Below are 26,392 nucleotides of genomic sequence, written 5' to 3' on the forward strand. Positions count from 1 at the left end.
ATAGTGAGACTTGTGTGGATCATGGTTGTTTGGTGTCATCACGGGTGCCTATTCAATGGTGCCTAGGATATTACTGGGATGCATGCCTCAAATCCCCCCTCTATCCATTCCAGAGTTAAAATTAAAGTGTTTAAAGCATCACACTTTTAAATTTACCTCTTTGTTTTCTGCTCTCTTTGGAGATTGTGGGCTTGCACGCTCCAGAGCTAGAACACATCTCTCCCCACATCTATTTTTCTTTCAAGTCTATTCCACCTACTATAAGGCTACTCTCATGACTTCCAGTTACATGGAGACAGGCATATAGCAATACTAGTTATGAATTAGGTCATGTGATTCATTCAAATTCATAACAAGGATTTTGGGGGTGGGGTCAACATGAACAGTCTTCGGAATTGGTCCCAAGCCCTCAGATTTGGAATCAACCCTTAGATGTCTGATGCTACCCATTATTCTGCTACAATAGGTGTCACAACCGTCTGTTTTTGTCCTACTTCTTTTTATTTCTCTTTCCCAGATTTTTGTAGTGAATAACCAGGAAGAACTGGACAGGCTAAACACAGAAAATGCCCTAGCCTTTCGAAGAGATCAGAGATCTTTGTACTTCAAAGATACTTTTGGATGGCTTCCAATACAGGTAAAAAAACCCCAAAGCAACAGTACAAAGGAGCCTCTCAATTTGGGCCGTGGGACACAAGTGGGATGGGAAAGAGCCACTCAGTGTGAGTGGGGTAGAAAGGAGGCACTGGTCCAGTGCTTGCAGGACGCTGAGTCACTTTCTGTGCATAGATAGGCACAGAATCACTCTGCGCAGAAAAAAGTGGGCACCGTGGGACCGATGACACCATGAAGGGGCAGAGCTTTGGGGGAAGGGCCCTGCCCTCTTGACAACATCTGGCCCACTGGGCTTGGTCCAGGGGGCAATCTGGCCCCCAGACTAAAAGAGGTCCCCCCCATACAGGGAATAATTTCATTGGACACAATAGGACTTCCTTCTGACTAAACATGTATAGGGATTGGTTCCAGAGACTTAGACCCATCTACATCTATGGGACTTAATTTAGTCATGACTAACTTAAGTCCCATTGATTTCAGTGGGTCTACTCTAACTAAATCTGGACCCAACCCTAACATTGCAGTGTAAGCCTGACTGCTATGCAAATAGGCAACCCGTTGCTTACTTGTCACATGTTACCAAAATCATTGGCGGCACTCCCAAACATTGTTATGACTTTGCTTAACCATAGCCAAAGGAATACAGGATGTGCTTTCTCACCCATCCCATACCCAACATATAACCAATTAAAGAAGAGGGTGGTTAAGCAATCAGCAGCATTTTCTCTGCATTAACTCTGAGATTTCATGTTGCTCGATCACGGGATATGGAAAAAAAAGTAAAGGCTTTGAAAATGCACCCCTCCAACATAAATTCACTGAATTCCTCAATGATAAGTAAATGCCTACCATAAAGCAACATAGTTCACATTCCGGTTTGGATGTAAATGACGGTTGAAAGGATTCTGATGTAAATATTCTACTAAATCAGCCTTCCCCAACTGGGTGCCCTTTAGATGTGTTGGTCTCCAACTCTTATCATTCCCAGCCATTGGCCATGCTGGCTAGGGATGATGGGGGTTGTAGGCCAATACATCTGGAGGGCACCAGATTGGGAAAGGCTGCACTAAACCCTGAAGCAACTGAGATTCTGATGCAAGATTCCCAGCTAATTTTGCAGCTAGCTGAATTAGATCTTATAACTGAAAACAAAATACACAAAGAATTTTCAGCAAGTAAGAGCAGGAACTTACACTTTACAAGCATCTCTACACCACCCTGAAATCCCACATTTAAAACGGGGCTTTCTGCTTCCGTTTTAAATGCAGGATCACTACAGTCTCCCTTTACATGTGCTTCCTTCCCCCCCTTTCCCTCCTCCTTTCCCCCCTTATCTGAGTCTTTGATATGTTTCATTGTACAGCCACTAGATGGCGCTGTGGTCTAGCTCCTTTTATTGCAGGTTTTCCTCTTTTCACGAGGGAACTCAAGCCCTGTAATTTGATAGCTCATTGTCTCTGAACTTTTAAAAAATGAAATAAAGGTCATTTAGTGTGGGAGATGCCCTGGAGGTTGATGACGTCATCTAAAGGACCCGCAAATTTCCATGAGTAACCAGTCTCAATAGCAGGATAAAAACTCTTTGTGAAGAAGCCCCACAACTCTCCCATATCTCCAACACCCACCTTTCCAAGACAATAAGGATGGCTAGAGTTCAGTTCAAGTAACTATTTTGCATTTATTCAAGCAGCTTACACCTTTCTATCCTATGGGCTACCAGATGGAAGATGGCAGCACGTGTGGAGATGGTGTCCTCCAAGATGGGGAAGAATGTGATGACGGCAATACCATTGTGACTGATCACTGTATCAGTATGTTTGATCTATTCTCCTTTTCCTGCTTTCATTTAAATAAAAATCCTAAAATAAATGGACAGTCTAATTTATTAGCTCTACTCTGCTGGGAGAGCGACAGGGAGCACAATTCTATGTGACCCAGTTCAGACATCCCAACAACCCAGGCTTTCTTTTTTTAACCCAGGATTATTGGGACTGGATCAAGGGAATGCGCTAACTGTTGCCATCCAATTGCTCCCGCTGGGGTTAAACAACCCAGAGATGTTCCATCCCTGGGTTGTTAACTGTGATGTGCAAACTCAGAAAATCAGTGTGGAGAGCCTCTACGGATACAGGAAGTTTTCCTCTTCAGGAAGCTGCCTTTGTAGGAAGTGACTAAAGCGCCAACAGAGGGTGGTGGGGTTAGCGCCCTCCCCTTTCCTCACATGTTTAGTATATTTAGATATAGAACTCCCAAATAGGGATTCTGTGTCTTTCACCAAGTTAAATGGAGTTAAATACTTCTGAATAGATTTAAACCCTTTCTACCTGAAGCACTTATTGTGCACTCGTGATTCCTCATTCACAGTAGTTTGCAAATGCTTTACACAACATCCTCCTCCTCCAGGGCCTCTCCCATGCTTTGCAACCATTTTAGCTTTTTTTTTTTCCTAATGAGGAAAGTCTGGTACTTCTGTGAATGGTGGCATAAAACTCTGATGTATTTGCACAATTCCACTATACAACATCACCACTTAGTGGTTGTGTAATGGAACACATAGAAAGGCAGAGAAAGAAAAACCCTGGAAAAAAACATGTGTAAAGGAGCTGATCTTAATCCCACAATGAATCCAGAAGCAGAAGCCTCAGTAAAGTGGTGGATTAAAAGCTTCATGTAGAAAAGCTCTTAGGTTTGTAGTAAACCACATAACAGCAGCAATCTGTGTCAGAACAGTTAGTTTTGGAGTTAATGAATGAGGTGAAAGAAAATCTGTACTATCTTCTAACATGCAAATGACCCCTTCTGTTGCCCTGGGACTCTAGCCCCACCCAGGAAACTGTGGACTGCTGGGCTGTCTGTGTAATGTGTAAGTTTGGGGGGAAATTTTCTGATACTACAACCTATTGTAAGCTATCTTGTGAGTCATTTGACTGAAAGGCAGGATATCACGCTTCTAAATAAGATTTTTATTTGCTCTTTTGTTTAATATTTACTAGGGTGCAGCCATGCTTATTGTGGAGATGGGTACCGACACGAAGGTGTAGAAGACTGTGATGGGAATGATTTTGGATATTTAACATGTAAAACGTATCTTCCGGGGTATGGTGATTTTAAGTCATTTTCATTTGTGTTGAGTCATGGCAAAATGTTATTCAATTAAACAAGTGGGAATCCCACAAGGAATTGTGTGGGTAAGGAAGAGGGAGGGAAATGACTCTTTTTATTCATTTTATTGTTAAAGGGGGGAGGACCTGGCTTGGAAAAAGGCCTCTTGTGGCCCCAATCACATAATCTCTGTGATTGCTTGGAAGGATCCTTCACCCTGAGCTGAATGTTGTGGGCAGGTAGTTGCCATACAGAATTTTTCTTGCCACTCTATGGTTACTTGGAAAACAAAAAGAAATTGAGGGCTTTTCTACACAAGACATTTATCGTGTATTCATCACTCCCTACTCACAGTTGTTTATGCGTACTTTAGATGATGTTGTGATTCTCCAGTTTCCCTTTTGGCGTTTCTTTTTTAGAGTGGGGAAAATACGGCATTTAATTGTGAAAGAAAGCACGATATCCTATTGTGTATATGCGCTATTACACTATAGCACAGTGCCACCTAGCAGTTATTCAGTGGTAAAGCAGAAAAGGAAACACTCCTCATGTATTGCTCGGATCTCAGTCCTGTGATGAAACCAAAAGTAGATACAGTGGATTAACAGCCAATTAACAGCCTTGTGTAGAAAAAACTTATATTCACTCTGCCGTTGAAGTGATCATGGTGAGTAGGGACTGGGTCCCAGAATAGTGCACCAATTATCTCCCCACAAGTATCTCTGGACCCCATCACTCCCACCACCACCACCTTGGTTTCCTAAACAACTGTGGTAGGGAGAAGGGTTGGGCAGGTGGAACCTCTGGATAGAAAGGTCCAGGGAAGACACAGCAGCACAAGAGCTGTTGGGAAATGGTGACAACCTCCTCAGATTTGGCGGTGTTGGGGGAACTTCCATGTTATGCCCCCTCTGGAGGACTCCTCTTCAGAGGATGACCAGGAGCCTGGGGCTCTAGGGAACCAATGAGGAGGAAGACCTAGGAAGGCCAGTAGCATGCACCAAGAAGTCTTGGGTGTGGTGACAGATTTGTTTTGCCTGGCTCAGTCCTGGGGCAAATCTGTCTCAAAGGTCAAAAAGCAGGCAGAGGTCAGAAGCACAGTATTACCAGCCAAGCAGAGAACTTGCATAGGATTGTGCCATTTGGCATCCATGATGTCTGCACATGATCATCCGATCTTACAAACAGACAGGTTGAAACATGTAACCAAAGCTGTGGTTGCGATTCCCCATCAGTTGGCTGTGGTTGCGATTCCCCATCAGTCGGCTGTGGTTGCGATTCCCCATCAGTTGGCTGTGGTTGCGATTCCCCATTAGAGAGGTTGAAACATGTAACCAAGGCTGTGGTTGCGATTCCCCATCAGTTGGCTGTGGTTGCGATTCCCCATCAGACAGGTTGAAACATGTAATCAAGGCTGTGGTTGTGATTCCCCATCAGACAGGTTGAAACGTAACCAAGGCTGTGGTTGCGATTCCCCATCAGTTGGCTGTGGTTGCGATTCCCCATCAGACAGGTTGAAACATGTGTGGTTGTGATTCCCAATCAGACAGGTTGAAACATGTAACCAAGGCTGTGGTTGTGATTCCCCATCAGTTGGCTGTGGTTGCGATTCCCCATCAGACAGGTTGAAACATGTAACCAAGGCTGTGGTTGCAATTCCCCATCAGTTGGCTGTGGTTGCGATTCCCCATCAGACAGGTTGAAACATGTAACCAAGGCTGTGGTTGCGATTCCCCATCAGACAGGTTGAAACATGTTATGAAGGCTGTGGTTGCGATTCCCCATCAGACAGGTTGAAACATGTAACCAAGGCTGTGGTTGCGATTCCCCATCAGTTGGCTGTGGTTGCGATTCCCCATCAGACAGGTTGAAACATGTAACCAAGGCTGTGGTTGCAATTCCCCATCAGTTGGCTGTGGTTGCGATTCCCCATCAGACAGGTTGAAACATGTAACCAAGGCTGTGGTTGCGATTCCCCATCAGTTGGCTGTGGTTGCAATTCCCCATCAGACAGGTTGAAACATGTTATGAAGGCTGTGGTTGCGATTCCCCATCAGACAGGTTGAAACATGTAACCAAGGCTGTGGTTGCGATTCCCCATCAGTTGGCTGTGGTTGCGATTCCCCATCAGACAGGTTGAAACATGTAACCAAGGCTGTGGTTGCGATTCCCCATCAGTTGGCTGTGGTTGCAATTCCCAATCAGACAGGTTGAAACATGTAACCAAGGCTGTGGTTGCGATTCCCCATCAGTTGCACACTGGAACTATATGCACAAATATTAATCTGGCACATAGCTGTCATGCTTCTCTTAAGTCCAGCAGAGTGCTTAGTTGAGACATTTGCTCACTTGCAATTTGACTTGCAAGCTTTGGTATTAATAGCTTCCTTCGGTTAGCAGCATTTTACCTGCAGTAGCCATCATTTTGTCATGCTGTCAGGTATTGTTACAATCTTACAGGAAACATTTAATTTGCAAATGAAATTATCTGCAGAGTCCTCATGGCTCATGATAGAATAATGTGTTAATTGGCAGGAATAACAAAGCACAAGAATCAGTTCTGCAAGCCCTCTTCTGTGCTAACTCCAAGGATGTAACTGTAACTCCCTATAGCACCATGTACATTAATGCTGCAGTATTATCACATTTTTAAAGGAAAATGAATACGTAAAATGATGCAGGCTAAAGGCTGATATTTAGGTTGAGGTTTTGAAAATTGAGGTCTCTGTTTTGGGGTTATTAGATTTCCAGACAGGATAGCAGCTATGAAACCTCTCAGATTTCAGGAGGGCATGGAGACTGTGCCTGCTCTTTACATTGGGGGAAAAGTTCCCATTGGAGTAAATGGGAGCTTTATTCCCAATGCAAATAGCAGGTGCAGGGGGGCGGCAGTCTGAATCAGGACCACAGTGGAGGGTGAAGGGGTTAAAGTCTGCAAATCCCCCCATGGCAGGGCCCCAAACCTGGATTTTGCTCCCCATGCGTGCAACTTAAAAGCCATGCATGGCTGACTTTTCAAAAGCCACTCACACAATTGCTAATTACATGAATGGTGTTGGTTTGGCCCTCAATATTAAATTTTGCCAGCAACTCCATATTGTCACTCTGAGTACTAGGAAATAGTTACCCTACATGAAAACACATTTGCTCCAACCCAGCTAAAGAAACCCATATGTGTACGCCGAGTTCTGTTCTACATTTATATCACTTGTTGGATCAGGAACTACGAGCATAGATTGGATGCACATTGGAATGGGCATCAGCATATGTACCCAAGTGTGTATGCTGTCTATCCACAACTTGCTTTTTCCAATAAAAAGTGCATTTGAATAAACATCCCCATCCCCATTCTGGCACAAGCAAGTTATTTATGTATGTATTTATTGAATCTCACTTTACAGTTTAAAAAACTTCCAAAGTGACTTACAAATACAAAACAACGATTGATCAGTACAAAAGTACAAAACCGGACGGGCAGAAAACAATAAAAACCAGCAGCATCAGAGAAGGTTAAATAATTGTAAATGCTTGGGTAAATAAAAAGGTCTTTATCCAGTGTCTAAAAACAATTGGTTATACATAAATAAATATTTTAAGTGCAACTCAAGTTGGACCAGAACAATTGCCTGTAAAAAGCCTTCAACTCATTGATTTCCAAGTTTTCCTAAAGATATATTTCATTTATTACATTTATATTCCACCTTTTTTCCTCTTGAAGGAACCCAAGGTGGTGTACATAATCCTCCTTCTCTCCGTTTTATCTTCAAAATACAACCCTGTGAGGTAGGTTGGGCTGAGAGTCTGTGACTGGCCCAAAGTCACCCAGTGAGCTTCCATGGCCGAGTGCAGACTAGAACCTGGATCTCCCAGCTCGCAGTCCAACACTCTCGCCACTACAGCACACTGGCTCTGAAAAATATGAAATGGACATAAGTTTTATACACATCCAATTACATGGATTTTAGGACGCAGGCCTTGACTCAATGATCAGAAGGATATCTGAAGGGGAAAGTTAAATGGGCATGTTATTAAATTTTACCGGATAACATTTAAATCCCAGCTGGGGTTGCTAGCTTTAAAACCCTGTGCTCAGAAGAATCTCCAGGCTCCAGCACTGAGGCCCATCCTTTCCATACTTCTGCACTGTTTTGTGCAACCTTCATTGTTAGGTTGAATGATGCAGACTTGCCCATTGGCATCATATGCCCTTCCCCAGTCTTGGCCAACAAAGTCCTGTTCTTTTTATTTGGCAGCTCTAGCACCAGATTCTTTAACATGTTGAGATCAAAAATCCACTGATTCCAGTAGAAAGGTTCTCACTGACTGCAAGGAGCTCTGGATTGGATTCTAAATCACTCCTGCTGAGTGATGCATGGTATGGTATAGCTTAGAGCAAATCTTGATTTTGGACTCTGCTAAATAAGTCTTCAGTAGCGGATGTTATTGCAAGTTCTACCATACTTTGTGCCACAAATTTCTTTGTGCGGTTTCTCTAGTAATTTATTTTACTTCCTACAGAAAACTACTTTCAAGCCCTGTCTGTCCACATCCTGATAGAAATTAAGATTTTAAATTGTCTGGTAAATTGGGCACCATCTTTCCTAAGCAACTTCGTTGAGATATTTGCAAAGGAAATGTCAATGCCTCCTAACAGTTAAAAAAAGAAGGAAGAGAAAAGGAAAAAAAAAAGGTTTGTGAATAATGACTTGTGTGTGTTATCTTCCGCCTTAGGTCTTATGGAAAATTACGATGCACTTCTTATTGCTATATTGACTCTACAGAGTGTCGATATTTTACATGAACGGTGAGAAGGTGGTAGGTGAGTATATCTCACATATGACATGCATACATCAGGTGCTATGTTACCATCAAACCAAGACGGGGCAATAGGCAAGCAACACAAGATGTAATGACACAACCTATGTCATGTTGCTATGGTGATCAGAGATGTGTTTTCAATCGACTTACACTGGAAGAAAATAGGACCACTGCATCCTGTCTTAGTAGAAAAATGTCAAACAACATTTACAGTTAAGACTTAATTTTTCCATGGCTGCTTACAGGAATTCCCTTGTGCAACAATAACAAAACCAAACCACTGGAATACTGTATTTTACTTCAATACTGTTACTGCATAAGAACACAATAATACCTCAACTTAGCACTGTTAGTCGTACAAATAAGCTGTTAAAGTTGTTCTTTTTAAAAAAGACTTTCCCAGTATAAACACAAAGCATACTCTGGTTGCAGTGTTTATAAGGACTATTTAGGGTTTGTTTGTTTGTTTGTTTGTTTACTACATTTGTAGTACTTTGTACATGGCTTTAGGCTTCAATCCTATACCCCATTTCTTGGGGATAAGCCTCATTGAACTCAGTGGAACTTAGTTCTGAGTAGACATGTATAAGATTGTACTGTTCGTTGCATGAAATATACTTTCAAATATACAAGAAGCCCCCAGTTTTTGCATATTGGCTTGGGGCAATTTAGGCTGCAATTCAATACACGCTTAGCTGGGAGTAAGTCCCATTGAATTCACTCGGATTTACTTCTGAGTAGACATGCTTAAGATTGTGTTGATAGTTAAAGGGAAGTCAACCAGATGAAGGAATTGATCAGCTTTACTTAGAAATAGAAAGCATATGAAAATATGAGAGATGTAAATAGATTGATTTCTATCAAGAATGATTGATACAGGACCATTCCGAAAGGTGTCACACTTGCATATTACCAAGGCCTTCAGAAAGGATCAACAAACTTTCAAAGCCCCTGGAAGGGTGTCCATCTGTACTGGAAGATTGAGAACTGATAGCCCAGTCCTATGCAAGTTTACTCAGATGTAAGTCCCACCATGTTCAATAGGTTGCGATCCTATCCAGGGATGTATGGATAGGATTGCAGTCAAATTCAGCAATTCTTCATGAGATGACCATTTTGGGACAGTTGACGCATGTGGAACAAGCTCTTGAGAGCACGCTCCTACTGCCCTGTGCATCATGTTCCTGCCAGGTTTTAAAGCTAATAATAATATAGTGTTAATGTGCCTGAAATTTGCATTTTTAATTATGCAGCAGAATGGAAAGCTGCATTTTGAAATGGTTAGGATTGCATTAAACACTATGGGTTGGATCCTGATTTAGTCATACTCAGAGTAATCAATTGAAATCAGTGAGACTTCACTTAGTCATAACTAACTGAAGCCCCATTGATTTGAATGGTGTCACCCCGAGTATGACTAAATCTGGATCCAGTCCTGCTGTTGGAAAACTGCTATTTTCAAATCTCATTTAACTTATATGCCAGAAAATTTTAAATTACCTGTTGTATTCTTATGTATCAGATCGTAACTGGTTTCCTGTCTAGCAACTGTTTTTCAGTCCCAGCTTTGTACAACATTCAATATTATTGCGTATCTATTCCTATGTGTATATCTTATAGGAGTCACCCCATAGTGTGTTACTCAGAATATATGCTGTATAGATTTTATTTGTATATATGTTGTTTGTTTTCCAAAAAGGTTGGCCAGATGGTTATATTATCTTTGAGAGTATTTGGGGTAATTATGTATTTCCTTTGTAGCCGATATTAAAGAGCAAATTTCATGTTGGAAGTATGCCACATAAGATACAAATGAGAGTTATCTTAAATTTAGATAGACATCTAAGTAAATTCAGAGAATTAAGATAAGTCAGTCTTTCCTATCTGCCATTAATGGTCTGAAATGTATGTTTGAAATGCATAAAGACATGTATAACAACCGTTATTGTTATGTTCTGTTATTCCATAGACACTGAATAAGGAAGATGTTACACAATTATAATAAAAACCCTATTAAAGCCAACACTTATACACACTTTTAACATACCCATAGATGTGTAGATTACTTTAATTCTGCATGTACATAGTAATGTGGAAAATATTTTTTTTTTAAAAAGCCATTAAGACTGCAGTCCTATACCCACTTACTTGGGAGTAAACCTCACTGAAATCAATGAGACTTACTTCTAAGCAGACATGTGTAAGTTTGCACTATAAATTATTCCAGATAGGTCTCCCTTATCTGAATTGCTTACAACTATCATGAAACCTGATATTGAGCACAATCCGGAGAATATTAAGCACATTTAGATCCCTTGAGCTTGGTAGGGTATCATTTAACTGTGCACTTAAGGGCACAATCCTATGCATGTCTAGACAGGAAAAAGTCCTGTCTAGACATGCATGGCTGGCTGGGGAATGCTGGGAGTTGTAGGACTTTTTCCTGTCCAGACATGCATAGGATTGTGCCCTAAGTTAATTTCAGAAGAACTCAGTGTACCGAACTTACTTTGGATTGGGCCCAGTAGCCCTAATATGCCATATTATTGGTTTGTGTCCAATGACGGTCATATGCTCTGCTTTCTCCATGTGCAGAGACGAGAAACAATGTCCATATTGTGTAAACACTGAGGGGGGTGTGGAGGAGAGCAGACTGAATAACCTGGAGTCCTTTCTGGCTCACTTCTCACTCACCAATAACAGCAGTTTTAGGACACCCCTTCCCTCACCCGTGTCTAGTCCATTCTAAGGATCATTCTATGGATCATTCTGTGAGACTGCAGCAATAACAGCCACAGAGAGCCTACCTCTGGTCCGTGCCTTTGAGCCTGCGGTTTCCCATGTGGTCTCCCCACCAGGCTCCCTGCCCCTCCTGATTTTGATTTTATTATGCAACCTTTGGGTTGTAGGTACACCCGCAGTGTGCTCATGAGGAATACTAGGGCACCCGCTTCTTCCCCTGGGCCGGCTGCTATCGCTCCAATGTATTTCTATAGCCATTCAGAAGTACAGGCAATTGTAAGGGGAGGTTTCTGGTGGTAGTAGTGAAAATCTTTAAGCCTGGAAATAAGCTCTGGGGCTTTTAGGACACCCTTCCCCCCACCCGTATCTAGTCCATTTGGTGATGGTGCCTATGGATCATTCTGTAAGACTGCAGTCACCTTTTAAAAATTACATTCTAATGTCTTTGCCTATTTGGAGATGATCCCTAGACACTGCTGTGTTAAGAATCATAGGAGTTGTTCTCTTAAATGACTCTGTAAGGAAGTATTTTGATTTTGAGTCACTTTCTAAGAAAAACAAATGTTTATCTCTTGCAGGTATTTTGATTTGAAGATGGTCCCTAAAATCTTCCCTTGTTTTCTTCTGGCCATTCTGAATGAACCAATGCATTTCAATGGCCATTCAGTGGCCTTTATAGCGAGTCCCACTTCTTTGCCATTTTAACTGCTGATCTCCTTTTCTATTGCTCTGTGGATGTTAGTTCTGTTCTGTTCTCAATGCATTCTCACGATGCATTGGTCTGGCTGAATATGAAAGCTTTTCTATACTAGGCATTTCTTGTGCACTGATGAATCCTTACAGTTGTTTATGGGTTCTTTAGGCAATGTTGTGAACCTCCCATCTCCCTTTTGCTTTTTAAGAGCACTTTCCAGATTTAAAGCAGGGAAAATGAGCTATTATGAGCTTTTCTACAGGAGGCTTTTAATTGGCTGTTAATCCACCATATCTCAGTTTTGTCACAGAATTGAGATCTGAGCACTACATGAGGAGCGTTTCCTTTTCTGTCTTTCTGCTACATAACCTCTAGGTGGCACTGTGGTATAGTGGAATAATGCAAATACACAAGAAAAAATCATGCTTTTGTTCACTTTCACAATTAAATGCTGCATTTTCCCTGCTCTAAAAAAACTCGGCGAAAGTGCTGGTTAAACACAGTAGTGGAACTGGAGGGTCATGATGTTGTCTAAAGAACCAGTAAACAACCGTGAGTAATGCCTCGTGCAGAAAAGCCCTATTTCTGAAAGGGAAAAAAGGTATTTTCCTACTTGTGTATTTGTGTTATTCCCCTAGAGGACCTAGAGGTTATGTAGGAGAAAAGCAGGAAAGGAAAAGCTCTTTGTGTAGAACTCAGGTCACCGAAGGCAGATATGGCAATTAACAGCTTTGTGTATAAAAGCTCCTAATCAGCTTGCTGTTTTCCTATGTACTGCTATCAGTTTTACCTACTTGAGTAGCTGATGTAATTCAGGTCCTATAGATTTGGGATTTTGCTCTGTCATACTGTAAATATTTCAATTATTTTTACAATATGACAGAGGAAATGTTGTATTTAATGGAGAGCAGATAGTGACCAAGCCTGTGCACAGCTACCAAGTCCTGGCTAAAGGAAGGACCTTCGTGGAGAAGGGGGGGTAGGGAAACCCTCAACTCCGCAGGGGTGGTAGTCTGACAAAATGGTTGCATGAATTACTCCAATTTTTGGTAGGTATTTTGAGAGGGTATGTAATGTGCTGTGCTTCTGTGTCTCCAAGTTAGGGTGCTACAATATACTTTGAGAAGTATATTAAAATGGCAGCAAAAGTATGTTTGCAAATTGGGTTTCAAGCTACTCTTGAAACATGTAGACATGAGCAGCTTTTTCCTCAAACCATATGCTGCAAAGTAATTGCTCATTCCTGGGAAATATTTGATTAAGGGCTAAGGGTTATTGGACTTGCACTATGTGATTCTGGCAAGAAGACAAAGTGGAAGAAGACAAATGCTAAATGTAAAGTCTTTGTCAGTTCACCAGTGGTTAATAGTGGATGTCTGCTAAATCCATTAGAGAATCCTACAATTTGGCCAGGAAAGCCATCCCCAAACAGAAAATGGGGTTAATGGGAAATACAAATAGGCCTCCCCTGTAACACCACCCCCACATCTTTCTATTTAATCTCTAAGGTTAATGTATTCATGCACTGGGCTCAGAGAGGCACACAGTAAGGTCCAGTCCTGCCCACCCCTTCTAATTTCTATATTGGTGTTTGGCAGCACTCCAGATTCTACGAGACCAGAGAAAGAAGTCTTCTGGTACGTTTTGATTGCATTTGTGATCACTGGGCCAGTTAGGCATGAAGACCTATGGCAATTTGTTCAGCAAAGGAGATGTTGTGTCTGATAGGGTCAGCCAATCGAAATTGTATTAAGGGAATGCACTCCTACTGGAAATTACATTACAGATTTATTTTATGTAATTTTTGGCAAAGAACCGGGCATTAAAAAAGAACTTTGTGAGATATGTGTGTGTGTGTGTGTGTTCCTCTGCTTCCTGTGTGTGAAAGGATGAGTCCTCAGTGAAGCTTTAAAAAGAAAAATGGGAGTTCTGTGGTATTGTTTTCAGGGTGGTGTAGCTGGGGAGCCTAGGAATCTAATTATTATTATTATTATTATTATTATTATTATTAATAATAATAATTACATTTCTATACTGCCCCATAGCTGAAGCTCTCTGTGTATATATGGGCTTCTCCACACAGAGGCTTTTTATCCCGCAATTTTACCAGGGATTCTGCTTCTGGGTTCTTTGTGGGATTAAGCTCAGCCCTTTACATGCACTTCCCCCCCTTTCCCCCTTGATCTGAGAGTTCTGTATGTTTCATTCTACAGCCACTAGATGGCATTGTTGTTATAGCACGATTTCCTCTTTACACGTACAAATTCAAACCGATTCAAACCAGTTCTTTTGATTAGCTCCTTATTTCTGTTTCAAATAAAGCCGAGGAAATGGTCAGTAACCATGGGAGAGGAGCTGGAGGTTGATGACGTCATCTAAAGGGCCCATAAACTTCCAGGAGAAAACAATCTCAGTCACAAGATAAAAGCCCCATGTGGAGAACCCCTGTACAAATATATATACACCATGCATTGGATCAAGAATTAGTCATACTTAGAATAAAGAAGAAGGAAAATTTAAGCCTGATTGATTTCAATAGGTCTAATCTAAAATCTGCCCTCCCACATGGAGCCTAAAAAAGCAGGAAAAAAACTAAATTGGCACCAATTGAGTTTTCACTCTTGCTTTAGTGTCCTGTACAGGGGGTAGGGAAAATTTGGTGGTGGGAAGTGGCTGGGTGGGAAGGTTTAAACTTCCCTCACCTGTGCATAGTGATCCTGATCTGGATCAGGGGTCTGCACACTTACTTTGAGGTAAAAAAGAAAGTGAGGATCAGCTACATGCTATGTATTTAACATATAGTGTAGCCCTTAGTTTTGCTAGCTCTAGTGCCCCAGATCTAGGGGTGGAAAGGAGGAAGACCTTCTTCTACTGCATGGAACAACTTTGTGGTCCAGCTCAGTGCTTAATATGTACAATAAGAGGACACAAGGATGAAGCTTACCTGGAAATGGTGGTCTTTGATTGAGATGCCCTGACCTACCTACCATATAGAGGCAGATAGTAGTTGGTTATTTTCTGGAGGAGAAACACTCCACATATGCTTACAGATACTTTAACCTCTGCTCTTTCACTTGTTCCATCTAGAATTGGTCTTAGTTGAGCCATATATAGATTTAAGCATAGGAGGACGCAGGAGGAAACTGCTTTGTACTGCCACGCCATTGGTCCATCCAGCTCAATATTGCCTTCACTAACAGGCAGTGGCTCTGCAGGGCTTCGGACAGGGAAATTTGCCAGCTGTACTATAAGATGCCAAGGATTGAACCTGGGATGTTCTGTATGCAAAGCTGGTGCAATACCACTGAGCTATGGCAATACACAAGCAACACACAACCCCTGAAGACAAGTAGATCAACGAAAAAGGTAAGCGGTAGAGCCACTCAAGATCACAGTATGCTTCAAGGTCCTGTGCCAAAAGCTTTGGGGGGGGGGGGAAGGCAGCAGAAAGTTTCCCCAACCATTCTTGGCTCTGTTTGTTACCTAGGAACCATGAATGGACATGTCAGTTACACGGTTGCAGGTGGCAGTGCAAAACTTGGGGGGGGGGGTTGTAGAGTGCAAAACATTACAAAACTATTACGAGACTTTGGGGTAGGTTTTGAGGGGATACCACATTTCAGGATTTGGGGTTAATAGAGCTAGCACACAGCTTTTGGAACAAAGCTGCATTTGAGAAAAGCAGGGAGGACTTGGCATTATGCTTCCTCCTGGCCCAGCCAAGACAGTTGCAAGGAAGAGGGTTAACTGCAAAGATTCAAGGTTCTGCTAAACAGCGATTAAGGCTTTTGTGTCCCAGTTGCCTCCTCATGGGGAGATGCATTGACTGTGATGTAAGATTTATTTTGATTTGGTGTCTATCTGCCTGTTCTTGGCAGGAACAACTTAGAGGTTCAATTAGAAATGTTCAGCTGAATCAGATATATGCCTGAGAAATCTTGTTATCTCATTAGTTTATGGCAGTCCTCCACAACCCAGTTCCCTCTGCATGTGCTGGACTACAACTCCCAACAGCCCCAGGATTTAGAACCACAACCTTGGTGGTGATGGTGGGGATATGTGTGGGCACATAGTAACTGCCTTTCACTTTTGCACATGGTAACTGCCGTTCATTTTGTATCCTTCAAGATAATTGTTCTAAAATTATGAGCAGGTGGTTCATAAACCATTACATCAAGAATGGTTTATTGATAGAATATATACAGCCCAATGTGCTGGAAATATAAGAAAGATCGCAGCACCTCTAGTGGACCTGTGATACAGCAAACAATAAAAATAAATACTGCGAATGAAATTAACATTTATGGAAATATAAACCAATGTATGACTAATTCTAGATCCTTGGGGTTTTGCCGTAAGATACATGAAGAATATACTTAATGCTTTCCAAGAAGGGTGGATGTAGGAGCAAGGAGCTGCTGTGCTAGTTATTGGAAATCATTATCCGTTCTTTCATTATCAGAATGAAAGAATAACATTATATTCATATGCAGTGATTGCTAAAACCCCACACTTTATTCACGTTAATGAAGGAAGATGACAATATAATTAATTTTACTGAAAATTGGCCTACCTTTATTATTTATTGGAAAAACAGAGAGACTGCACATCATCCACATACCAATGACAATGCACACCAAATCCCTTGGCAATCTCTCCCAGCAGCAGTTTGATGTAGATAGAGAACAAAATTGATTTCTGATGGACACTATAAACTAGGGGTGTGGAACTGTTCTGGCATGGGGGGGGCAGATTGCCTTCTGTCTCACCCCCACCCTGCTCCCCACACGTGGGCTCCTCCATCCTGAAGCCTCTCCCCAAAGCCCCAGCCCCTGCCATTCATAAGGAACCCTTTCTCTGTGCAGAGAGACATGGAGCAATTGTTCCTCCCTCTGGATAGAGAAAGGGACTGCTGGTTTCTTGTTCAGAGAAAAGCACGGACTCATTGCTCCTGCCTTTCTGCATGGAGAAAGAATCCTGCATTTAAAACAGGGCTTTCTGCTTCTGTTTTAAATGCGGGATCACGATGACTCCCTTTTTCGCCCGCTTCCTTTCCCCCTCCTTCTCCCCGTATCTGAGTCTTCTATTATCTTTCATTGATTTCGCTCCTCTTCTTGCCGCTTTTACTTTTTTCACAGAGGAAACTCAAGCCAAACACAACGGGGTAATTTGATAGCTCAATATCTGCGATCTATTTAAAAAGGGAACAAAGGGCATTTAGTGCTGGAAACACCCTGGAGGGTCACGGCGTCATGTAAAGAGCCCGCAAACTTCTGTGAGGGAGCACTCTCAATCACAGGATAAAAGCTCCATGTGAAGAAATCCCTGCCTTTCTCTAGCACTAGCGAGGAATCTGCACTGCTATTTCCAGTCAGAGATCGGAGGTAAGTGCAGGGTTTCCTCACCCTGCGCTAGAGAAAGCACTAGCTCTGGGAGAAGGATGGGGCCTGGGAGAGGAGCGGGGCGTGGGGTAGTGGTGGTGGTGGAACCTCGGTGGGTCAGATTAGGAATCACCATGGGCTGGACTGAGAACCTCTGTGGGCAAGAGACAGCCTGCAGGCTGGAGGTTGCTCCTCCCTGCCATAAACTTCTTCAGTATTACCTTCTGGAATGATCCTCAAGGAAGGACCAGGTACCACAGAAAGGTACCATGATAGCTGCTGAGAGGCCCAGCACAACCTGGTTTAGTTTCCAGTGCAGATTGTTCACCAGGCATTTAAAGCTGTCTCCATCCCAAAACTTGGCCTGAAGCCGATGAATCCAGATAATCTGTTTCATCCAAGAACCTCTAAAGGTTGCTCCCACACTGGAGCCTTTTGGCACTGCTGTGGCATGACTTTTCTGAAACCAGCTGGAGTGGAACTAAAGGAGGAGTTCCAGGCTATGCTCAGTATGGTGATAATATCATCCAGCAGTATCTTTCCTCATGGTCCAGGTCCTTTTTACTCATAAGGAAGTACAGTTCAGCAAATGTTAATTAAAATCTTGCCTGATTTTAGGTAAGTGCTTGGGAGATCAGTGATGAATAGCCTCTTAAAGCAAAGCCTCTTTAAATTGCCCCAGGGTCATTTTTTGTTTCTGTGGGGGTCAGGGGAAGCTTTAATTAATTATTCATTCTCATATTTTCTTTTCATTTTTATATAGTGAAATAGTGCCATTTTCTTATTTTAATCATCATAATTGGGGGAAATCTATCATTAAAGCCTTTCCATCCCCTCTGCAAAACATAAACTGAGACTGGGACACTTATTAATCACTAAGGAGGAATCACCAAGCACTTATTCATGCTAGGGGGAATCATCAAGAAAGAATAAACTGGGCTGAACCTTCAAATGGGAAACTTTTAATTTAAAATAGGGGTGGCTGTGTTTGTGCTGCGGAACACTAAAAACTTAAAAAAATGGGGGAGGGTGCAGCCTGTGGAGTGGTGTGTGTGGAGGGGTTAAAATGGCCCCCACACATCCCGAAGACCCCCAGACATCCTGAAGTTTCCCATCCCTGATTTAAAATCATACAGTACGTGTCACAAAATGTCTCCAGAGTCCTTTACCTGTCTACACAGGACTGGCTGGTGCCGCTGCAATTGTGTCTTATTGCATACGTGCACACGTGTGTGTGTGTATAAATTCATTGCAAATAAACTCTGAAAAACATGGGAACCCAACAGGAAACACTGCAAAATTTTGATGACAACATCATGTGGGAAGTGAGTGAACAAAAGATGTCCACTGAAGAACGTAAGAAGATAAGAAGAGCCATGCTGGCTCAGACCAAGGGCTTTTATCCTGCGATTGAGATTGGTCCTTCATGGAAGTTTTCAGGCTCTTTACATGATGCCGTGATCCTCCTGCACTAAATGCCCTTTGTTCCGGTTTTAAATAAATCGCAGACAATGAGCTATCAAATTACCCCGTTGTGTTTCCTCTGTCAAAGCCTTAAAGTGGGAAGAAGAGGAGTGAGATCAAGGAAAGATAATGGAAGACTCAGATATGGGGAGAAGCGGGGGGGGGGGAGGAAGTGGGTGAAAAGGGAGTTGTGATCCTCCATTTAAAACCGAAGCAGAAAGTCCCGTTTTAAATGCAGGATTTTAGGCTGGTGTAGACATGCCCCCTGGGTCCATCTAGTCCAGCATTCTGTTCACACAGTGGCCAACCAGCTGTCAACCAGGAACCCAAAAACAGGACATGAGTGCAACAGCACTCTCCCACCAATCTTCCCCAGCAACTCGTGTACATAGGCTCCTTTGTCTCTGGTATTGGAGGTAGCACATAGCCATCAAGACTAGTAGCCATTGATAGCCTTCTCCTCCAGGAATTTGTCCAACTCCCTTTTAAGGCCATCCAAATTGGTGGCCATCACCACATGCTGTGGTAGTGAATTCCATAGTTTGACTATGTGCTGTGTGAAGAAGTGCTTCCTTTTATCTGTCCTGAATCTCCCACCAATCAGCTTCATAGGATGACCCCGGGTTCCAGTATTATGAGAGAGGGAGAAAAATGTCTCCCTCTCCTCATTTTCCACACCATGCATAATTTGCAGACCTCTATCATGTCTCCCCTTACCCTCCTTTTTCCCAAGCTAAACAATCCCAGTTGTTGTAACCTTCTCTCATAGGGGAGGTGCTCCAGCCTCTTGATAATTTTAGTTGCCCTTTTCTGCACCTTTGCCAGCTATACAATATCTTTTTTTAGGTGTGGTGACCAGAACTGTACACAGTATTCAAAGTGTGGCCGCACCATAGATTTGTATAGGGGCAGTATGATATTGGCAGTTTTATTGTCAATTCCTTTTCTAATTATGCCTAACATGGAATTTGCCTTTTTTTACAGCGGCCGCACACTCGGTTGACATCTTCATTGACCTATCCACCACAACCCCAAGATCTGTTTCCTGGTCAGCCAATGCTAGCTCAGATCCCAGGTTATACTTGAAGTTGGGATTTTTTGCCCCAACATGCATCACTTTACACTTGCTTACATTGAACCACATTTGCCATTTAGAATCATAGAATCATAGAATAGTAGGGTTGGAAGGGGCCTACAAGGCCATCGAGTCCAACCCCCTGCTCAATGCAGGAATCCAAGTCAGAGCATCCCTGACAAATGGCTGTCCAGCCTCATCCTGAAGGCCTCCAGTGTGGGAGAGCCCACCACCTCCTCAGGTAATTGGTTCCATTGTCATATTGCTCTTACAGTCAGGAAGTTTTTCCTGATGTTCAGCCGAAATCTGGCTTCCTGTCACTTGAGCCCATTATTCCATGTCCTGCACTCTGGGATGATTGAGAAGAGATCCTGGCCTTCTTCTCTGTGACAACCTTTCAATTACTTGAAGAGTGCTATCATATCTCCCCTCAGTCTTCTCTTCTCAAGGCTAAACATGCCTAGTTCTTTCAGTCTCTCTTCATAGGGCTTTGTTTCCAGTCCCCTGATCATCTTTGTTGCCCTCCTCTGAACCCTCTCCAGCTTGTCTGCATCCTTCTTAAAGTGTGGTGCCCAGAACTGGACACAGTACTCCAGATGAGTCCTAACCAGTGCTGAGTAGAGGGGAAGTAGTACTTACCGGGATTTGGAAGCTATGCTTCTATTAATGCAGCCCAAAATAGCATTTGCCTTTTTTGCAGCCACATCACATTGTTGGCTCATATTCAGCTTGTGATTGACAACAATTCCAAGATCCTTCTCGCTTGTAGTGTGGTTGAGCCACATATCCCCCATCTTGTAACTGTGCATTTGGTTTCTTTTTCCTAGGTGCAGAACTTGGCATTTATCCCTATGAAATGTCATTCTGTTGTTTTCTGCCCAGCGCTCCAGTCTATCAAGATCACTTTGAATTGTGTTTCTGTCTTCCAAAGTATTAGCTATCCCGCCCAATTTTGTGTCATCTGCAAATTTGATCAGCATTCCCTGCACCTCCTCCTCCAAGTCATCCATAAAAATGTTGAAGAGCACTGGGCCCAGGACTGAGCCCTGTGGTACCCCAGTCGTTACCTCTCCCCAGTTTGAGAAGGTCCCATTGATAAGCACTCTTTGAGTCCGATTCTGTAGCCAACTGTGGATCCACCGGATCGTTGTTTCATCTAGCCCACTTTGAGCTAGTTTGCTTATCAGGATAACATGGGGCACTTTGTCGAAAGCTTTGCTGAAGTCGAGGTATATGATGTCTACAGCATTCCCACGGTCTACAAGGGAGGTTACTTGATCAAAAAATGAGATCAGATTTGTCTGGCAGGACTTGTTTTTGACAAATCCATGTTGGCTTCGAGTAATCACGGCATTGTTGTCAAGGTGCTTCCAGATGGATTCCTTTATCATCTGCTCCAGAATTCTCCCAGGGATTGATGTCAGACTGACTGGTCTGTAGTTCCCAGGTTCCTCGTTTTTACCCTTTTTGAAGATAGGGACAACGTTAGCCCTCCTCCAGTCATCTGGCACTTCCCGTGTCCTCCATGATTTCTCAAAGAGAATAGACAGTGGTTCTGAGAGTTCTTCTGCCAGTTCCTTTATTACTCTAGGATGCAGTTCATCTGGCCCTGGAGATTTGAACTCATTCAAAGTAATTAGGTGTTCCTTGACCATATGCCTATCGATCTCAAGCTGCAATCCTGCCCCTTCAGCCTGTACTTCGCCTTTGCCAGGGGGGTCATAGACCCTCTTTTGGGAGAAGACTGAGCCAAAGTAGGAATTGAGCACCTCTACCTTTTCTTTGTCATCTGTTATCGTTTTGCCATCCTTATTTAATAGCTGAACCACCATTTCTTTCCTCTCCCTTTTACTATGCATGTAGCTGAGAAAGCCTTTTTGTTGTTTTTAGCATCCCTTGCTAACCTCAGCTCATTCTCAGCTTTAGCCTTCCTGACGCCATCGCTGCAATTCTGTGTGACCTGCCTGTACTCTTCCTTTGTAGCTTGGCCTTCTATCCACTTCCTATGTGTGTCCTTTTTTGTTTTCAGGTCATCCCTAAGCTTTTTGTGAAGCCACATTGGCTTCTTCTGTTGTCTTCCACCTTTTCTTCTTGTTGGAATTGTTTGTGATTGTGCCTTGAGAATTTCCTTTTTTAAAAGCTCCCACCCATCTTGGACTCCTTTTCTCGTTAGCGTCGCTTGCCATGGGACCTTACTGATCATTGTTCTGAGTTTATTAAAATGAACTTTCCTAAAATCCAGGGTACGCGTTTGACTACACTCAGCTTTTGCTACCCTTAGAACCAAGAACTCAAGTACAACATGGTCACTTTCCCCCACATTTAGATGCCCATTCTTCCAGTTTGGAGAGATCCTTTTGGAGCTCTTCACAATCCCTTTTTGTTTTAACCACCCTAAATAATTTGGTGTCATCTGGAAACTTGGCCACTTCACTGCTCATAATATTTGTGATAAGGCCATGGGATGTAGCAATTGAGGAATCATTCAGCCCAAAGCCTTCAGTTATGAGATGGCTCTGATTTCTCTGTCCATATTTCAGTTTAAGATTGCTTTGGAGAAACATTGTAGAGTAACTCAGTGAGGGTTTTCCATATTGTCAGCACCTCAGAATGGAAGGATTTCTCCTCTGAAGGGGTATACCCGCCCAGCTCTGCCTCAACTGCATGCTAAATCCAGGCTTGAAGGCCACATATTCAACAATCCTGACTTAGGCATATGATCAAAAGTTTCCGCACTTTATTTAGAGAGGTGAACCATGGCAGTGTCCCAAAGCTTGTCTCTCCTTGGATAATTTAGGCAACCGAGACTTACAGGCAAATGGGAGTTGGCCTCACAGGCTATGGAAAGCCCAGAGAAACCTACAGCAGTGTAAAAATAGCAGTTACTGCCCTCTAATTTTATCCCTGTTGCCGTTGGATTGAGCTTTGTGGTTTAAAGGAATTCACCTAATACATGATGAGCTGAAGATGTTGTTGAGTGTCATGCTCAACGTTATATACCTGGGCTCGCTGTCCCAATATCAAGTGACAGGGAAAGAATGGAAATTGTGCCCTGGTGAAGGCCCAGCAGGACCCAATCGTGATGAATGGCTTCTCGGTTGCACGAAGGAGACTGGATGCCAGCTGTTAAGCAAAAACCAAGTGGAAAACTATGACCTATTGGAAAATATGTAAGACATGTCTAGTCTCTGAAGACGAGATACGAGCGGACAATATCAAGCCTGAAAACAGATGCTAAATTAATTGGGATAGGTTTGGCAGGAAGCCATAATCAGACTGCTAGAGAAAACAGAGTCAAGAGAAGAAAAACCTATCTACAACGACATGCATTTAAAGGGTTCTTCCAGGCGAGGCTTTTATCATGCAATCGTTCTGCTTCATTCATGGAATTTTAGGGGTAGGGGGAGAGACGTGATATTTGTCTTCCACTCATAACCCTCCCTCGCTTTCTTATGGCTTCTTCCACCCAGTGGAGGCACGTGGCAGCTATGTCAGTGGGGCTGTGACTCTGCTCTGGGTTTCAGTCAGAACTCCAAAGGGGCTATCCAAGGTGCTGAACCCATTTTAGGAACAGGCTTCAGCACCTTGGATAGCTCCTCTAGAGTTCTGTCTGGTTCTGACTGAAACCTAGAGTGGGATGTACAGACCCACTGACATAGGTGCCACCGGCCTCCACTGCCTGCCTCTTTTTTTGCTCACCACAGAAAATCTGTTAATAGAAGGAGAGAAAGAAGGAAGAGTTGCACAATGCCTTTAGACTGGTAATGCTCAAAGCTGGCATGAAGGGTGGGCATAGCCAGGTGCCTGCCAAGTACCCTCATCCCAGCAGGGGCCCACTGACAAGAGTCCCCTGGAACGGCTCTCCCTCCTCACTGTTGCAACCTGCTTGTTCACCTGCCTCTCGCTCTGGCCCAGACAAGGGTGGTGCTGGTGGGAAAGAGGAGCGATAGATGCCGCTGCCTAGTTGCTCCCGGGCTCTTTGCCTGTCAAGCAAGTGGTAGCAATCATGAGGAAGAGGGTGAGGAGCAATGGTGGCTGGTGGCCATGGTGGTGAGAAGGTGGACTCGCTGAGGGAGGGGGCCACTGAGGATGACTTGCCCAAGTGTCCTCAGAAACCTGGATCCGGCACCTGTAGTGCTAGGAGCCCTCCATCCGGAAGCACCCCGCATCTATTTGCATCAGCATGTAACGATGGGGAGCAACACAATCGTACGCCATACTAATTCAAATTCTGTACGAAGAAAAGCTGAATTGTACGAAGGGCAAAACTAAGGGAATGTTGATGATTTCAGCTGTTTCAGCTAGTACCAAGTTCAGGCAAGGAGCTACGTTTGTGGGGGCCCTGCCTTACCTGCTCGGCAATAACCCCTCCTCCATATTTCTAGGAGCATAAGCTTTTGTCAACCATTTCAAACCTATTTTCACAACAGACTTGAGAACCTTATCCATCTTTAAATGACAGCACTTCATAGACACCTGTCCAGACATACAGACATGCCCCAGTCCTGTAATGGCCACTGACTAGCCTTTTTCCCTTGTAACCTGTTACCTTCCCCTACCACTTGTTTTATTTATTGGTTTTGTGTTCTCATTATTTTGTTGGTTGGGAAAAACTAAGAACTGTTATCAATAAATTCCTATACAACAATAAGGGCTAGGAACTTGGTTTCTGGAATGATGAAATTCTCAGATAATTAAACTGCAAGCCCAGTTCCTCAATTCTGTACTTGTCCAGTTCAGTCCGCGGTGGCTTAGTGGTTAAGACGCTGAACTGCAGACTGGAAGGTCGGCAAGTCAGCAGTTCGAGACCCGAGTGCCGCGTGACGGAGCGAGCTCCCGTCTTCAGTCCCAGCTCCTGCCAACCTAGCAGTTCGAAAGCAAGAAATTGCAAGTAGATAAATAGGTACCGCCTCGGTGGGAAAGGTAACAGCGTTTCGTGCACCTCGGTGTTCAGTCATGCCGGCCGCATGACCACGGAAGCGTCTTCGGACAGCGCTGGTCTTCGGCTTAGAAACGGGGATGAGCACCGCACTCTAGAGTCGGACACGACTGGTTGGGGACACCTTTTACCAGTTCAGTCAAGGAATCATAAAAATCCTTCCTCCTCAATATGAGCACTAGCCAGCATCCAACATACTGACAGCACTCTCCAAGTCTGGATTGTTACGTTGCCAAAACAGCACTAGCTGTGCACAAGAGGGAGGTAGCAGCAGGCTCCGAAGAACACCAAGGTTTGCAGAAGTGTAAAAAATAAAATCATTAGAAATGAAATAAAATAAAATGGTGTGTCCTCATTCCTCCTTCCCACAGCAGCCCCTCCAATCCCCTGAAAATGCTTCACAGTCTGGAAATACTGCTGAATGGGGTGAGCTGTGCTGTATAAGGGGGGGGGGGATCCCCAGAAATTGGGCAGAGGGATCTTCTGCAAGTGAAGCCCTTTGTCTTGCGGAAGGCAGATCCTGAATGCAAACCTGTGTGCACGGATCACCCCAGCTGGGTGTCACTTGTGGCTTAAGGCAGAATTTCGGAAGCCATCAATAAACATTCATAGACCTTTTCTATCTTCTGCTGCTTAAAAAAAGGATATATATATAGAGAGAGAGAGGGAGGGAGGGAGGGAGGGAGAGCAGACACTTTTTAAAAAGCCAACACTAGTAGCATCTTCTGCTGTGACAGGTTGATAAAGGCTGCCCATAGTGAAATGGCTGGGAATAAAACCCCCACTACCCACTGCTTTTATGAAAAGGTAGATACTAGTTTGGGGCTGCATTCCCAGCGGAGGGGTCACGTAATGGTTTAGGGACCTCGGGGCAGATTTTCTGCAGGGCAAGTGTGCATTAGGATCACACCCAGCTGGAGTTACTAATAACTACCTTGCAATTTCTGCCCCCATTTCCCACTGGGCCACAGTAGAAGGCTCCAGATACAGACACAAGTCCTTGGGGAAATGGTTTCTTTTCCAAGCGATAGAGGCTGCCCTGTACTGGAGCCATTTTCTCTTACTGACAAGAGCTCATACAGACCAGAAATCGATTGAACATTTGCTGCATTCAGCCATTTCTTTTTGCCATCTTTTCTGAGCAATGTCTCATCTTGGCACCACATGGCATTGGCATGAATGTTCCTACGGGGGTGGGGGGAAAGAAAGCATGTATCTATTGAAAAATACACACAGAATGGTTAAGCTAGAGGCATACAATCTCCTGCTTGCTGTAGCGTGTCTATAGAAACTAAGACAATACATTCCAGCCCTAGCAGAATCCAGGTAATTAAAAATCCCTAAATAATTTTATTTAAACCATTTGTATCCTGCCCTATACCATTGAGATCTCATAATGACCAGGGTCATACTTCTGGCTAGGGAGGCCTCTTACACATTGCCAAAAAAGAGGAAATGCGCCACCCGAAAAGGACACCAATTGGCTTAATATTGCATATGCTAATTTATAGGTATTTATGTAAATTTAGAAATTACAATAATTTAAATAGAAATACAGTGCA

At 43.3% G+C, this 26,392-nt stretch overlaps 1 protein-coding gene across 4 annotated transcripts in view; it reads left to right on the plus strand.

The window, feature by feature from the left end:
- COLQ (collagen like tail subunit of asymmetric acetylcholinesterase) overlaps positions 1-13,814 on the plus strand; it is a 74,733-nt gene extending 60,919 nt beyond the window's left edge. The window contains exons 14-18 of one of the 4 annotated variants that reach the window (XM_084860436.1): positions 518-637; positions 2,306-2,426; positions 3,609-3,711; positions 8,449-8,532; positions 13,570-13,814. In XM_084860436.1, coding sequence (XP_084716562.1) covers positions 518-637; positions 2,306-2,426; positions 3,609-3,711; positions 8,449-8,518 — 414 coding nt within the window. In that variant the 3' untranslated portion in view covers positions 8,519-8,532; positions 13,570-13,814. Of the gene's footprint in view, positions 1-517; positions 638-2,302; positions 2,427-3,608; positions 3,712-8,448; positions 10,480-13,569 lie in introns of those variants that run through there. The other 3 variants (XM_084860438.1, XM_084860435.1, XM_084860437.1) reach the window with 3 other exon arrangements.
- Positions 13,815-26,392: the final 12,578 nt, after the last annotated feature.

This window comes from Heloderma suspectum, chromosome 5, assembly GCF_057233095.1.
Source record: "Heloderma suspectum isolate Gila_16-S chromosome 5, 16-S_ref, whole genome shotgun sequence".
NCBI lineage: Eukaryota > Metazoa > Chordata > Lepidosauria > Squamata > Helodermatidae > Heloderma > Heloderma suspectum.